Below are 14,099 nucleotides of genomic sequence, written 5' to 3'. Positions count from 1 at the left end.
ATGCTGCAGTACAGTTCTGTTCATGAATTGTCGTTTTCGCTGCTGTCATTGGTTAGCGGACCAAGTACTTCTGATGCCGAGACCAAAAAATTTTTTCCTTTGGCTCCTTTGTCACTGTACGCTGAGAGAAAAATCAACAGATGAATGAATGAATTTATGCATGAATGAATGAATGAATGTACGAATGAATGGTATGCGATGCCTCCCCGAGAACCGAGCGCGCCGGCAGGCGACTATTTACGGGCCGCGCTCTAGCGGCGACTAGGAGACGCGGCGCGTGGCGCGTACCACGAACGATGGCGCCCCCGGCGGTCACTCAGCCTGCACTCGCTGCGGACGGGGCGCGGGCGGTTACGACTTGCAGCCGACGACGCCGCTGCGGGGCGACCCTGTCTGCGCTCCCTTTCTCGAAGTCAGTTGCTTCCGCGTTCGTCTTGCGTACCGCTGCCGGCGACCCCCTTCTCGGCAGTCCGCGGCGAGACTCCCTGCGAGGGCCCGTGGGCGGGGCGACGTGTTCGACGCTGTCGTCGGTGTTATCGGCGGCTCACTGGATCGGACGAACCTCCGGGGATCTGTTGTCTGCACGTGCGCGACTGTGAGTGCGTCAGTTGTGCGGCTGCAATGGCCGCCGTGGTGACCACAGTGCGGTCGCTGTTCGGCGAGCTGCTGATGCGCGTGCTAGACCGCCTCTCGGAGCTGCTGCTGTTCGTGGCCAACCTGACGCGGCGCCGGCAACGTGTGGAGCCCACGCGAGACCCGCTGCTGCTTGCGCCAGCAGTGGAGTTGGCCGACGCCATACGGCATGGACGGGTGAGTGGCCTCTGCCGTAGATGTATACATGCACTGTAGACTTCGAGGTGTTCTTGATCTACTCATGGTTCACAACAGGACGTTTTTGGAAATCCTGTTATTTTATTTGACACCTATTGTCGTAGTGAGGATTGGCCAGCACTTCATCCAGAAGTCAGGTGTATGCATGAGGTCCCGGGTGGCACCTGTGACCTGTTATCTTCTAAGTTATGTTGATAAGGCTATCAATGACAATTCTCGTGTCATGTTCCAAAAAAAAAAAAAAACGTTCGAGATGTGGACGAACATTTGATATTTTTTTCAGACGTCTGATTGCAACCGTGACCTTCAGGATGTCGTTAATTTATTTTGTGAGTGTGGTCGGGGGTTAAACTTCACCACTGAAGTGCCGATTGGTCCAATTTTTGGGCCTCTGTTCGCGCGTTCTTCCTAATCACTTGTGCTAGAAGTTTTGTCCACACACTGCGAAAGCTTTATTAGGCTATAATTTGGCTCACTCAAAGCTAGTAAAGGGTGGTATTCCGGTGTCTTGCATTAGGTCAGCCGTTTACAAGTATTGTGCCAACGTGATCAATGATGGATTGTCTGAGAAAATGGCTACGCTAAAAAAGAGCGGCTACCCTGATTATCTTATAGCCAAAGCGTGTGACAAAGCAATGAAATTGATGAAAAGGGGCACAAGAGAGCAACTGGTTCCCAGTGATCCACATCGGGTGCCGGCTGTACTGTACGTTGGTCCCATGAGTTAAAGAAGATAGGGGTGGGTGTCAGGTCAAGCATCGTCCCGAATTCATTTCTTGCAGTGTTGGAGTTGTTTATAGGTTCTCGCTTTCCTGCGGTGCCGTGTATATTGGTCAGACCGGACGATGCGTTAATAAAAAGGCTCCAGGAACACTCCAATTGCTGCGATGATAACTCGTCAAAGTCGTCCATTGATCTTGCCCTGCACCGTCGTTCATCTGGTCGCACCGCGATTTTTTCTATTGCAGCCATTTAATATTGGGCGTCAGGACCAATTAGCTAGGGAAATAATGGAATCGTTTTACATATATAATTCTGGAGACACCAGCGTAAGTCGGCCTTCAGTTGTGGTTTCACATAATGAATAAGATTTCCTAAAGCATGCCTATCTCAAGTGATAGCGTGAATAAGGACGCGTTATCTTCCTCTGGCCAGAGCGTTTTTTGCTGTTTGACACGTGCGTAGAGAGTTCGCGCTTGGTATACCGGTTTCGTTTTTGTTTGTTTCTGCAAGATTCGGGATGTATATATTCTTCCCTTCCCGTAAGGAGGTCCAGTTGAAGTCAGCGCTTGCTTTGTCTAACTCTCCCTTCTCTTCGTGTTTGCTGCGCTGTTGTGAATCATGTATGTACATACCAACTCGCCCAACTTTCTTCACTAATCAATGTTACTTCTTTATCTGCTTTTGTTCTTTTTTTCAACTGGGTGAATGCTTCATCAGGCCTTCTAAAAAAAAACAGTCGCATTGCCGAAGCCATATCTGGCAGCCGACTTTAGATGGCACACGCTTGTAGAACTGAACAGAGTTGAATCAAGAGGGCTCTCGTGCACCAGGAGCACGTCGCTCAAAGTTCAAAATGTTGCCGAGTATTACCGCCACCCACATGATTGTCAGCGGAACGAGCCGAAACCGCTCGTCCGCGAAAAAGTGTCATATAGTTACCAAGTGCGTAAGTTAAAACTTTCCTCTGCCCTCCTACCGATGGAACGGCTTTTAGCAGTACGAAGAGTATTTCAGGTCGTCGTCCGGCGACACGTTGCCGGTTGGGGCAGAAATTCCAACTTCTCAAAGCAAAACTTATTTATTAAAGACGGGATGGAAATACAAAGACAGGTGAGTAAAAGGCAGTTTAAAAAAAGGGCAGTTTAAAAAAAGGCTGTTAAAAACGGCCGAGCTTGAGACTCGGCGCGCTCGTCCGGCGTTGTTTCCCACGGGTTTTAAACCCTTCGATACTTGGGCGGAGCTTTACCAAACCAGCTCTCGCCCAATCTGAACCAATAGCCATGCAATGTACAAGTGGGCGGAGCCCAGTGGACCCCGCTCCTCCTGGAACGTGCAGGGCGCGTGACTCCGCGTACGCAGCTCGCTGCATGCACATTCCATCGATTGCCACGCATCGGATTGACAGCTAAGGAATGTCTTCCGTGGGACATGATCGCTCCTGGTAGCAGGTGCGGGGGGGGGGGGGGGGGGAGGGCATTGTCCCCGTGGGCTGTCGCGAGCCCAGTGGAATGTGCAGCTCTCACCCTAAGCGGGCGTCACGCCTCGACGTACATTCCTCGATTCCCCCCCAGGCATGACCGCTCCTGGTAACAGGTGCGGGGGGGTCCCATCGGCTCTGTGGGCTTCCACTTAACACCTCCCCACCAAGAATGTTGGGGGGGACACTTGCTGTACACACAACATACCGAAGCCCACAATAGCACAAAGGGTGCGGCCTTGAACAAAATATGGAACGCGCTAATGCACAATGGACCCGGCCCTCAACTGGGCGCTGTACCAACAATCAAAAAAACCCTTCTGCGTCCTACTAACAATTGGAAGAAGAAAAAACATGCTAGGGAAGATACCTTCAGGCATGCAGACGCAAGCACAATTCTTAGTTACACATTTCAGTTACAGGACGACAAGCACAAATCAGACTCTCTGGTAAAATCATAAGAAAAATCATACGTGCAACAACATTGCCATGAATTCAGGTTAAAGAAAACATACCACGGTTTTCATGAAGTTCTATGTACATCACAACATAATCCCGACGAGGGCAATACCCATAATAACATGGTGCTCTTCGTCACACACGGATTAACTGTCACAACGAGAACAGTTCACACAGGACACAATTTGCACACTGGCATGAGCGAATTCTTCGTGTTCCCCCACTCTCACTCACTGCCTCATCGTGTGCTCGAGCCACAAGGAATTTTTATGCCTATCGCAACCTGGCAGTGGCAGAGTGGGTTAAGGCTGTGTGTTCATTGTGCATTTGTCGCTATCCACCAGGATCGAACCCGTTGCCCGGTGGCATCAAAGTGAACAATACGTTCTGCAGCGTGCAGCATTGTCGCATTCGTCCTGCTCTCCGGTTGTGTCTCTCGTCTTCCTCGAAGGAGACGCCGACCGTATGCGCATATGAGGTGCAAGCCTCCACGAAAGGCTTTAACTGCTCGTGTCTAGAGAGTCTCTTAGAACGTGGCATGGCCAGCTCAATGAATTCGTCATCAGAGACCTCTATGTTTGCGATTCGCCTGTCGCCCAGACCCGCAAGGAGATCGCAGCATGGGTCGCGCTTCGCCTCTATCAGCGGTAGAGTAACTTCGCTCCTTCCAGGGCATGGGGTGAATCCCCCGTCCTCACTGCTTTGATTCCCCTCATCTAGAGCCAATATTATTGCGGCGCTGAACGAGTCCGAGTTTACGGGCTCTGAATAACCTCGCCTACCCAGCCGTGCTGCTGTCTTCTCCGACGCCGTTGTAAGTGCTGCGCATGCCGTTTGAACGCGAACGCCCATGCCGCTTTCGCAGCTCTCTGCCTGGCATGCTGGCGCTTCAGTTCGCAACAAAAGGTCATTCGGGGCAATCGGGCCGTCCGAGCAGCTCATGTCGTTGCGCTCATCAGTGTCATTAGCACCGCCCATAACATGCTCGGCTGCCTCGCAACACTCGACCTTCACGGTCAGATCGCTGTTCGAATTTTGAACAGACATGTCCGTGGAACTCGCCTCCACCTTGGGAATAAAGTACTGCTGGTCTGTGTCAACATTCTTGGTCGACTCGACAACTCGCGGCTCCTCGGCGCTAACGACAGCTGCATCGTTTGCAAGAACCTGGGATTCCTGCTGTCTGTTTTCAATAGGAGCCGACTGAATTCCTCCGCAGTTATCCTCGTTATTTCCCACCTCGACCAGCGCTTCAACAGCGTCATTCGCGCTAATCGAGTATGGCTTTGCCCGTGCCGTCTTCGGCAGTACACGAGCCGCTCTCCGTGAGCGTTCCTCCTCCTCAATTCTCTTCCTCTCCTGCCGGAGCTTCTCTTCGGCTACCGCCAACTGGCGCTTGAGTTCTCGAATAATAGCGTCGCTCCGCTCCTTTTCTTTGGCTCGCTCAGCCTCTGACATTTCTGCGCGCTGCGCGCCATACTCATACTCATCCCCATAGCCACAGCCACTTCGCCAACTAAATGTAGCCATTGTGCCTTGCGTAATTCTAACCTTACGGCTCAAGCACTCCCGAGGCAAGTAAAGTGAGAATGGGGAAACTCACTCCGTTGTCGGACCGTCGATCCTGGCATTCGCTTCGTGGCAGCAGCAGGTCACGTGCTGAGTCGCAGACGTGTAAGTGGCCGGAATCCAGAGCTCGCCGCAGGCCTATCGCGTCGTCAGGCCTGCAAAGTGGCCAGCCGCAGGTGCCACCCTTTTTGAGCCGCCAACCGAAGGTGCCGAAGAAGTCGCAGCGCTTCGCTCCGTCGGTCCACTTTTCTCCCTCCTCGGCAATGCCTTGGAGTCTTGACTCCCAAGGCTTCTCGCAAGAATATGGTCTCGGACCTTGGTCCCCGGGGCTTCTCACCAAGATATTGCTCCGTCAATCTTCTGGTAGGTACTGCCTCCAACCGCTCTGCAGGAAGCCGCTCAGACGATCCTGGTCACGGCACCAGTTAAAACTTTCCTCTGCCCTCCTACCGATGGGAACGGCTTTTAGCAGTACGAAGAGTATTTCAGGTCGTCGTCCGGCGACACGTTGCCGGTTGGGGCAGAAATTCCAACTTCTCAAAGCAAAACTTATTTATTAAAGACGGGATGGAAATACAAAGACAGGTGAGTAAAAGGCAGTTTAAAAAAAGGGCAGTTTAAAAAAAGGCTGTTAAAAACGGCCGAGCTTGAGACTCGGCGCGCTCGTCCGGCGTTGTTTCCCACGGGTTTTAAACCCTTCGATACTTGGGCGGAGCTTTACCAAACCAGCTCTCGCCCAATCTGAACCAATAGCCATGCAATGTACAAGTGGGCGGAGCCCAGTGGACCCCGCTCCTCCTGGAACGTGCAGGGCGCGTGACTCCGCGTACGCAGCTCGCTGCATGCACATTCCATCGATTGCCACGCATCGGATTGACAGCTAAGGAATGTCTTCCGTGGGACATGATCGCTCCTGGTAGCAGGTGCGGGGGGGGGGGGTGGGGGGAAGGGCATTGTCCCCGTGGGCTGTCGCGAGCCCAGTGGAATGTGCAGCTCTCACCCTAAGCGGGCGTCACGCCTCGACGTACATTCCTCGATTCCCCCCCAGGCATGACCGCTCCTGGTAACAGGTGCGAGGGGGGCCCCATCGGCTCTGTGGGCTTCCACTTAACAGCGTAATTCCAGAATTATAGCCAATCGCTTGGTCAAGCGTGCACGCACAACTTCCGGGTGATCTCAGAAACAAACTCATCTTATATTATATTGCATTGCTATAACATGTATTCCGCACGTGGTCTGCACAAGGCCAACACCTGATCAGCATGTGACCGTCAAAAAGGGTGTTGTTCTCACGCATCGGCGTAGATGTCCCGCGTAGCCACTCATGTCAATCCTGGTCAGCTAACCCCAGTGCTTAAAGTCAGGGCTCTCAAATCCGCCACCAGTACTGACAAGGGATCTGAGGCCCCCCGTACTAGAATGTAGAGACTGCATGAATCAGAAGCAAGCAACCATTTTTTATGCTTGTCAACGGTGTTGGAACATTTCTTCTCTATTCGAAAATTTCGCGGTGATTTTTGGCAGGAATTATTAACGAGCCGCTGCGGTGGCTGAGTGGCTATGGCGCTCGGCTGCTGGCCCGAAAGACGCGGGTTCGACACCGGCCGCGGCGGTCGAATTTCGATGAAGGCGAAATTCTAGAGGCCCGTGTACTGTGCGATGTCAGTGCACGTTAAAGAACCCCAGGTGGTCGAAATTCCCGGAGCCCTTCGCTACGGCGTCTCTCATAGCCTGAGTCTCTTTAGGACGTTAAACCCCCATAAAGCAAACCAAGAATTATTAACGTTTTTTTAAAACCGAGGCATAGAAAAATACAAATATGGCAGGACTGCACAAAGCGTGGAAGGAAAAGGGAAACCCGTGCCCTCACACCACGAGTCAGTCCACGGCTGGCCGCTCAGCTCCCAGACTACTCAGCAACGAGAACACTTGCAGAGCATAGAGGTCGCTTGTTTCACATCTGTGACATAAACTGAGCAAGCAACGGCCTTTAAAAATGATTTGTCTCCTTGTTTATAAAACAATGTGCAAAACAAACCGTCAGCCGCTTTCTCTCTCTCTCCCTCTTTATTCTCCTCCTCACCTGTGCTCGAATCACCAGAGACCCCCCTTCGATAGATGACCGTTGCCTACTGTCCACTAGAATTATGGGTTCATTGCACCTCCGCCGCTGTTTGACTGGTTGCACAAATGAGCTAGTAATGGCGTACTTCATCTGAGTCACGTAATGCGCAGATGTACTCCGCGTTTGTTTTCCAGTGCAGGAAGGTCATCGTTACTTTCGAGATAAACCTCGTTTTCGCCATTCTGAAAAACTGGCGTCACACAGCGCGCGGGTTATCTCGCATCCAAAGAAATGCGGCCGCCGCAGTCAAGATTATATCGGTTGGGTTCAAGAGCCGAACGCCAAGGTCACTGAGACTGTCAACGGTAGGCGATTGCGTCGGGGCGCGTTCAGCTGAACGACATGCGTTGGGCTGTCGCCGTAGGGGGAATTCATTTAGTGCCCCAAGGCTGGGATGCCTGAGACGATATGGCCGGCTGGCCTTTCTGAAAAACCAAATCTTTATAAGGCATTGCACCAGTTGTTAATGGGAGCATTTGGTAGATCCTCACAGCGTGTGCTGTTGAGGCTGAGATGACCCCGTCCGACCATTGGTGACAAAGTTGGAATGCCTAGTCCAAACTGCGCCTAAAAACGGTCAGTCAAGTGGGAATGATCCAATCGAAGAATTTCAAAGCAGGGCGAGCCGTGAACCAAACAACGCACCTCTCGATTTCATATGGGGCGCTTCGCAGTGCCAGTGGCAGCCGCATTGTCACGCACGCCGCCACTGCGTTCTTGCTACCGGGGTGGCAGCTATCATGGTAACGCCTCTTGAAAGCATGCCGTAATTCTATGGACAAAATTCACGGCAGACTTATCTGGGCCAGCGATATTTTCAGTTCATGTGATTTTAACCGGCACCACGAGGGCCGCTAAAGAAACCACTTACGCCACGCCGCCGCGGTGGCTGAGTGGTTATGGCGCTCGGCTGCTGGCCCGAATGACGCGGGTTCGATCCCGACCGCGGCGGCCGAATTTCGATGGAGGCGAAATTCTAGAGGCCCTTGTGCTGTGCGATGTCAGTGCACGTTGAAAAACTCCAAGTGGTCGAAATTTCCGGAGCCCTTCACTACGGCGTCCCTCATAGCCTGAGTCGCTTTGGGACGTTAAAAACCCATAAACCAAACTTATGCAACGCTTTTAAGATGACGATCCTTATTAGGATGTTATTAGTACGAATGGAATTTAATGCTCCTTGACGCAGCCTGCCTTTCATTTTGTCCCTTTCTTAATAAACAGCTCATTCATTCATTCATTCATTCATTCATTCATTCATTCATTCATTCATTCATTCATTCATTCATTCATTTTGCGTCTCTTCTTGGGCAACCATCCTCGGCAGCTAGGTTACCATAACCACCTGTCAGCCCTTAACCCCCTCCGCTTGCATGGACCCAGGTATTAGCTGTGAGAAGCACAGAGCACCCACCCCAATGTACCAAAAATACGTCAGCTTTCATGCAAGCAATTTTTTCAATCAAAAAAATTATCACAGAAACTAATGGTGTCTTCGGCTGAGCCGCACCGCCTCCGTGCCGGTGCTCAGGAAGTGACGTCAAGTACTACACGAGTGGCACGTCTCCTTGCACCTCAGCCCAACGCGCGAAACACTTGCAGAATGCCGTTACTTTTTCTGCTCTCAGTTCACCGCGGCCTCCGAGACACTAAAAAATCTCAGAGGCCATTCTTACGAGCGGTCGACGCCAACGACCGCATTCAGTAATTTGTACGATTAGGAACAGCCTCTTCAGTAACAGCGCGCACGGCTGTGCTTGTAACAGGCGCTCATAGAAACGGTGGGAAACGCGGAACCCACGAGCATGATCGTTCTGCAGGTTTGTCAGACACCACAGCACTGTGTTATGCTCGTCGGTTTCAGTGCATACGCTTTAGATCTTCAGCGAGAGTAATTTCTGAAAGTATAAGCAGGCGATTCTCAGTCCAACCACAGCTTCCCACGTTGTCGCTTTACTGATACCATTTACCCTGAGCACACGTTGACAAAAAATATGGTGTCATAAAGTGCAGGCCTGCCGGATGAACAGCATCTGTCGTTCGCTCGATGAGCTAATGCAGGACTAAAAATATTGACAAACCTTTCATTTTCTTATAGGGAAAGGCACATATGGCTCGCATGCCGGTGGCTGCGTGATTGCAGCTGCTATAATATTCAACATTTCTTTAAAATATGCCCACTCGTGATGCTTCGTCTGTTTTTCCTCCTCGTCGATGCTTCCTATCGGCCACTGTAAGTGAAATTTTCTGCGGCAATAGCGTCGTCTGCCCGCGACGTCTGCTAGTACGCACTGCACGACGGGACTGCACTGCGCTCCACCGTCGGTCTCGTCGGTGGCAAGCACGCGTGTCGTGCTCGTCCCAGCCAAACGTACGGCACTGCACGAGTGGCATCCAGCCGAACGTGGAGCACCGCACGAGTGCGCAGAAAAAGCCACGAATGCCGTCAGCCGAAGACACCATAAGCTATGGCATAGCCAAAAGATTTCGGCGAGCCCGTCATTGGTCTCAAATCTGACGATTCCTACACTCTCGTTGCTGCAGGACCTTCCTAGCATGAACCTTCGTGCCAGATGGCAGTTCATGGTCGTCCCCCTTCAGCGAAGTAGCCGCGGTCTGTGTGCGTGTGTGTAGAATTTGGCACCGATCCAAGTGGCCAAGCTGGTGGTAGGTGGTGACGCTTCTCTGAAGAATGGCGGTGGGTAGACGGACGGACGGACGGATGGATGGATGGATGGATGGATGGATGGATGGATGGATGGATGGATGGATGGATGGATGGATGGATGGATGGATGGATGGATGGATGGATGGACGGACGGACGGACGGACGGACGGACGGATGGATGGATGGATGGATGTATGGATGGATGGATGGATGGATGGATGAGGCTGAACCCTTTAAATCGGCCAGTGGTTCAAGCCATATAGCCATCACTTGCGAAATTTTACACTTGTCTTGATTTTAGCCACCAATCAGATAACCTTCGCTTGGTTACTTCTACCCGCTTAAAATCTACTGTTCATTCACTGTCCTTAAACCCCAATGCTGTGAATAAATCAGCCCCGCTGCTTTCCACTGAAGCGTGAAGCCCTTTGCTGAAAAGTATCAAGTGTTCAGCCGCTTCTTTCTCTCCACACGCACCGGATAAGGCGTCTATCTCGTGGTACCTATCTGGATATGTCTTAGTCCGCAAAACTCCCATCCTGTCATCGAACAACAAATAGCGCATCGCTATGTCCCACGCTATGCGCACAAAGAATAAAGATTTACGCTTTATTTGCGTCACTGATCCCCTTTAAAGAAGCTACAAACTGCCGGCGAACTCACTGAGAGGAACTAGTGCGGCGCAGAACCCAAACAGTCAGTAGCTGGAAAATTGAGCGCTATACCTTGGTCTGGCTTCAAGACTAACGATGAATCTTTTCGACCGAAGAAACGCTGAGACGTAATCACTGAGCGGGTATTCTAAGATTTCGTCTTGCGTGAAGCAATCGAGTGAGCCAAACTGCGAGTGTTCTGCGCCAGCATCCTTCCTCTATGCCCGCGCCAGTCTTCTCGAAAGCCATGCAGGTCGGGCATCTTTGTAGCTTAGAAAATGGTTGCACATCTTGCAAAATTAAGAGTGCTTATCATCTTTTTGCGACTTAGTAATAGTATTTCAGTGGATCTTCTCCGGCGCGCCTAATGCCCCTCTGCCGCTGCGGTGGCTCACTGGTTTTGCTGCTCGGCTGATGGCCCGGAAGGCGCGGGTTCGATCCCGGGCTGGGCGGTCGCATTTCGATGAAAACGGAATGCTCGAGGCCCGTGCACCGTGCGGTGACAGTGGCATTATGATACATCGTTCTGGCGCACGAAAAACACGGACGAAGGAAGAACAGAAACACAATCTTCCTTCGTCCGTGTTTTTTCGTGCGCCAGAACGATGTATCATAATGCGACTGTGAACCAACTAGCCCAGCTGTCTACGCTTAGCGGTGACAGTGCACGTTAAAGAACCACGGGTGCTCGAAATTATCCGGAGCTTTCCGCTGCGGCGTTTCGCATAGCCTGAGTCGCTTTGGGACGCTAAATCCCATAAACCAACCAACCAACCGACCGACAGACCGACCGAAATGCCCCTCTAACTGACCCTTGACTTGACCACAATCGATGAAACGTCAGCGGCGTAAACGGAAAAGGACAAGGCCTGACCTCCGTGACGTTTCGCATCACTTACGCCGGATTAAAAACTGGCCCGAAATGGACGTCAGACACTGAACGCAGCTACAAGCAGCCGATCCAACTCGCGCCTGGTTTACGCCCTGTTCTCTCAGTACCCTGGCCGCGTGCATTTTAAGAAGTCCTAGCGTGGTGCATAGCACCAAATGACGTTGCGTACTATATACCTCTTTTCGGTTTCTTCACTTGTGAGCACCCAAAGGAAAATCTACAGTGAAAAGTTGGTTTTATATACTCATAGAAACGTCTAAACGTCCTCCACCTGGATAACATCGATTCGTTTGCCATTTTCTGTTGACTTTTTGTTCACTCTGCGCGCATAATGCTCGCGTGTCCTGTCTTAACCTCGCAGTGTTTGAGGTAATCATTATATGGGAGTTCGAATTTTATTCGTCGGTACTTTTTGTTCCCTGTAATGAGTTCCGAACCTTTGTACTATTCCTTTGTTTCTCTAATTTCGCGAGAACTTGTTTTGCGTATTTTGTTATGTCAGAGTGTTAATTCGATCACCTCAAGGGCCTTAGAGATGAGGAATTGGAAAACGGGCTATGTTGTATGTAGCACTTTTGGAGATAACAAATGCACAAAGCCTACTTAGGAAACACCATACCGCAAAAGACACGTATAACAAAGTTATTTTACATTGACCGATTCCAAGAGGAAACAGGACATAAAGTTGCATACATGTAAATGGCGATAAAGTTTAAGATTCAAATGCCCAGATAAAATGCGAAATTCAGGCAAGATATGAAATGAATTAGAACCTGATATTATATAGGAGTTAACAGGTGATAACATATCGAGTATCAAGTCATGGTTCGTAGGGCAATGGTGCTCACTGAAGCATTTTACCCCAGACATTTTTTATGCAGCGAGTAGACAGAACAGATCATTCTTAGAATAAGTCCCGCCGAGTCGTCGAAAAAAAGTGTCGTTTCCCTGAATGCCTCCACTTTCTCTGGATAAAGGTTTTACTTTCTTTGTACGCATTACATGGCACTGCAGTGATCTTTTGAGTACAAAAAAAGAAAGGGTAAATATTTGTCATTTGTTAAAGCGAAGCGTTGTTGGCACGATCCAAGTCCCACTGTAACCAGCACTGTAAGCTTGCGTGTGCGGCTAGGGCGACTGCGGTCATCGTACGGTTTTTGAGTCAGCGCCCCGATTTCCGCTACGGCACATGCTTAACCCTGCATCTTCCTTGTCGCGGACGGAACAAAAGTCAAGGAAACTTAGCCTTCATTAACGAGTTGGAGTGTTGCCAGATAGCGCGCCTACCGTTATGAAAAAAGGCGAGGCCGACAAAAGCGGAAAACGGAGTGGTCCCTCGCTATGGTGGGAGAAAGAATGCGGATGGCAGGGAGGAGGAAAGAGTTCACTCAGCGCAATAGCAACGAAAAAAAAAATGGCAGTGAAATCGGCACGTGTAGCGTTTACTTTCCATTGACAGCTCCATGTTCCCCCGCCACACGTTCGTTTGTCAAACTACGGAGAGCCGAGCAATATTTCACAATCCGGCGGCCAGGGTGAGCTCAGTCATTCCTGCTTGCAAAATGTCACGATTGCTCAGTGGCCTGTGAAAAAGTTGGGATAACACCGAAGCACAAGCTCCGCCACCCTTTATTGAGGTGTATGGTTTTCTGAGACAGATGGTAGTACGGTTTTCCCGCCCGCCTTACAAATGATAGGCGGAGAAAAAAACGAAAAAAGAAAAAAGTAATAGATCCTGCACTTTTCCTGGTTTGGTTTGTGGAAGTCTGACGCCTTAAACGAATGCCTTTCGTTTCTCACGATTCACAAGGAGGAAGGAGGGGTTTAGCGGAGCCACGTGCAGCTGCTTTTAGGCGGTCGCTGTCGCCAGCATGGCTACCCAACCCCTTATAATGTCCGGGTGCCTCACCAGTATTTTGATTTTATTTTTTTTTCTCTGTCGTCCAGCCAGGTCAGACTGCGCTTACTTTACATAGCCTTGTACGCGTCTTTTCAGAGAGCGCAGAATGGTGAAAGCCCGATTTGAAACGGGGCGGTGGCTGGTTCCGCCAGAGTCAGTTTCTTTTAATGCGTCAACACTCAGATCTCCACTCACCGATTACGCCACTGTCTATCTGGCTCCGTTGGTTCCCCACCGATTGCCTATGTGGCAAGGTGGGCCACCTAGGCCACATGACCTATGACGTCATCACAATCTGTCCACCGGATTGGAAGCGAAATTCGCATGATGGCTGGTAAAGGTTCAATTAATTGTTGGTTCAATTGCAGTTCAATTAATGATTGGAGCAACGAGGGTATCTCAAGCCCCACCGGTGGCAGCACCTGCCATTGCGGCACTAAAAGTGGTATGAGGGCTTCCAGGGGTCTACGAGTCTAAAGTAGAGAATGGCCGATTCCGCATATATGGGCAGTAACCCATTCACGCTATCCCGTCATACCATTACGGCGGCACTTACGTTTCCTCCCAGTTTTAGCGCGCTAGCACTGAGGCCCCCGCTCACTGATTTCGCCTATCTTGAAGTCTTCTTGGCCTTGAAAACCGAAGTGCTTGCTCACCCAATTCGCATCTCGCATAACTACGCTAAATCGTCCATCATATTTTTCTGTTTGCTTTATTTCAAAGATGTTTGATTAACATGAGCAGGCACTATCGTGGAACTCACCCTTCTTGCAAATACAAATTTCATGATCTTTAAGGCTATGTC

The 14,099-nt window shown here is 50.6% G+C and overlaps 1 protein-coding gene across 1 annotated transcript in view; it reads left to right on the top strand.

Annotated features, from left to right (window-relative positions):
• Positions 1 to 366: 366 nt before the first annotated feature.
• LOC144122067 (fatty-acid amide hydrolase 2-like) overlaps positions 367 to 14,099 on the top strand; it is an 80,603-nt gene continuing 66,870 nt past the window's right edge. The window contains exon 1 of the mRNA XM_077655581.1: positions 367 to 810. Within this exon, the coding sequence (XP_077511707.1) occupies positions 622 to 810 (189 nt within the window). The 5' untranslated portion in view covers positions 367 to 621. The remainder of the gene's footprint in view (positions 811 to 14,099) is intronic.

This window comes from Amblyomma americanum, chromosome 2 (genome assembly GCF_052857255.1).
Source record: "Amblyomma americanum isolate KBUSLIRL-KWMA chromosome 2, ASM5285725v1, whole genome shotgun sequence".
Classification (NCBI taxonomy): domain Eukaryota; kingdom Metazoa; phylum Arthropoda; class Arachnida; order Ixodida; family Ixodidae; genus Amblyomma; species Amblyomma americanum.
The sequence above is the reverse complement of the archived record's forward strand: the minus strand, read 5'-3'. Positions and strand labels throughout refer to the sequence as shown.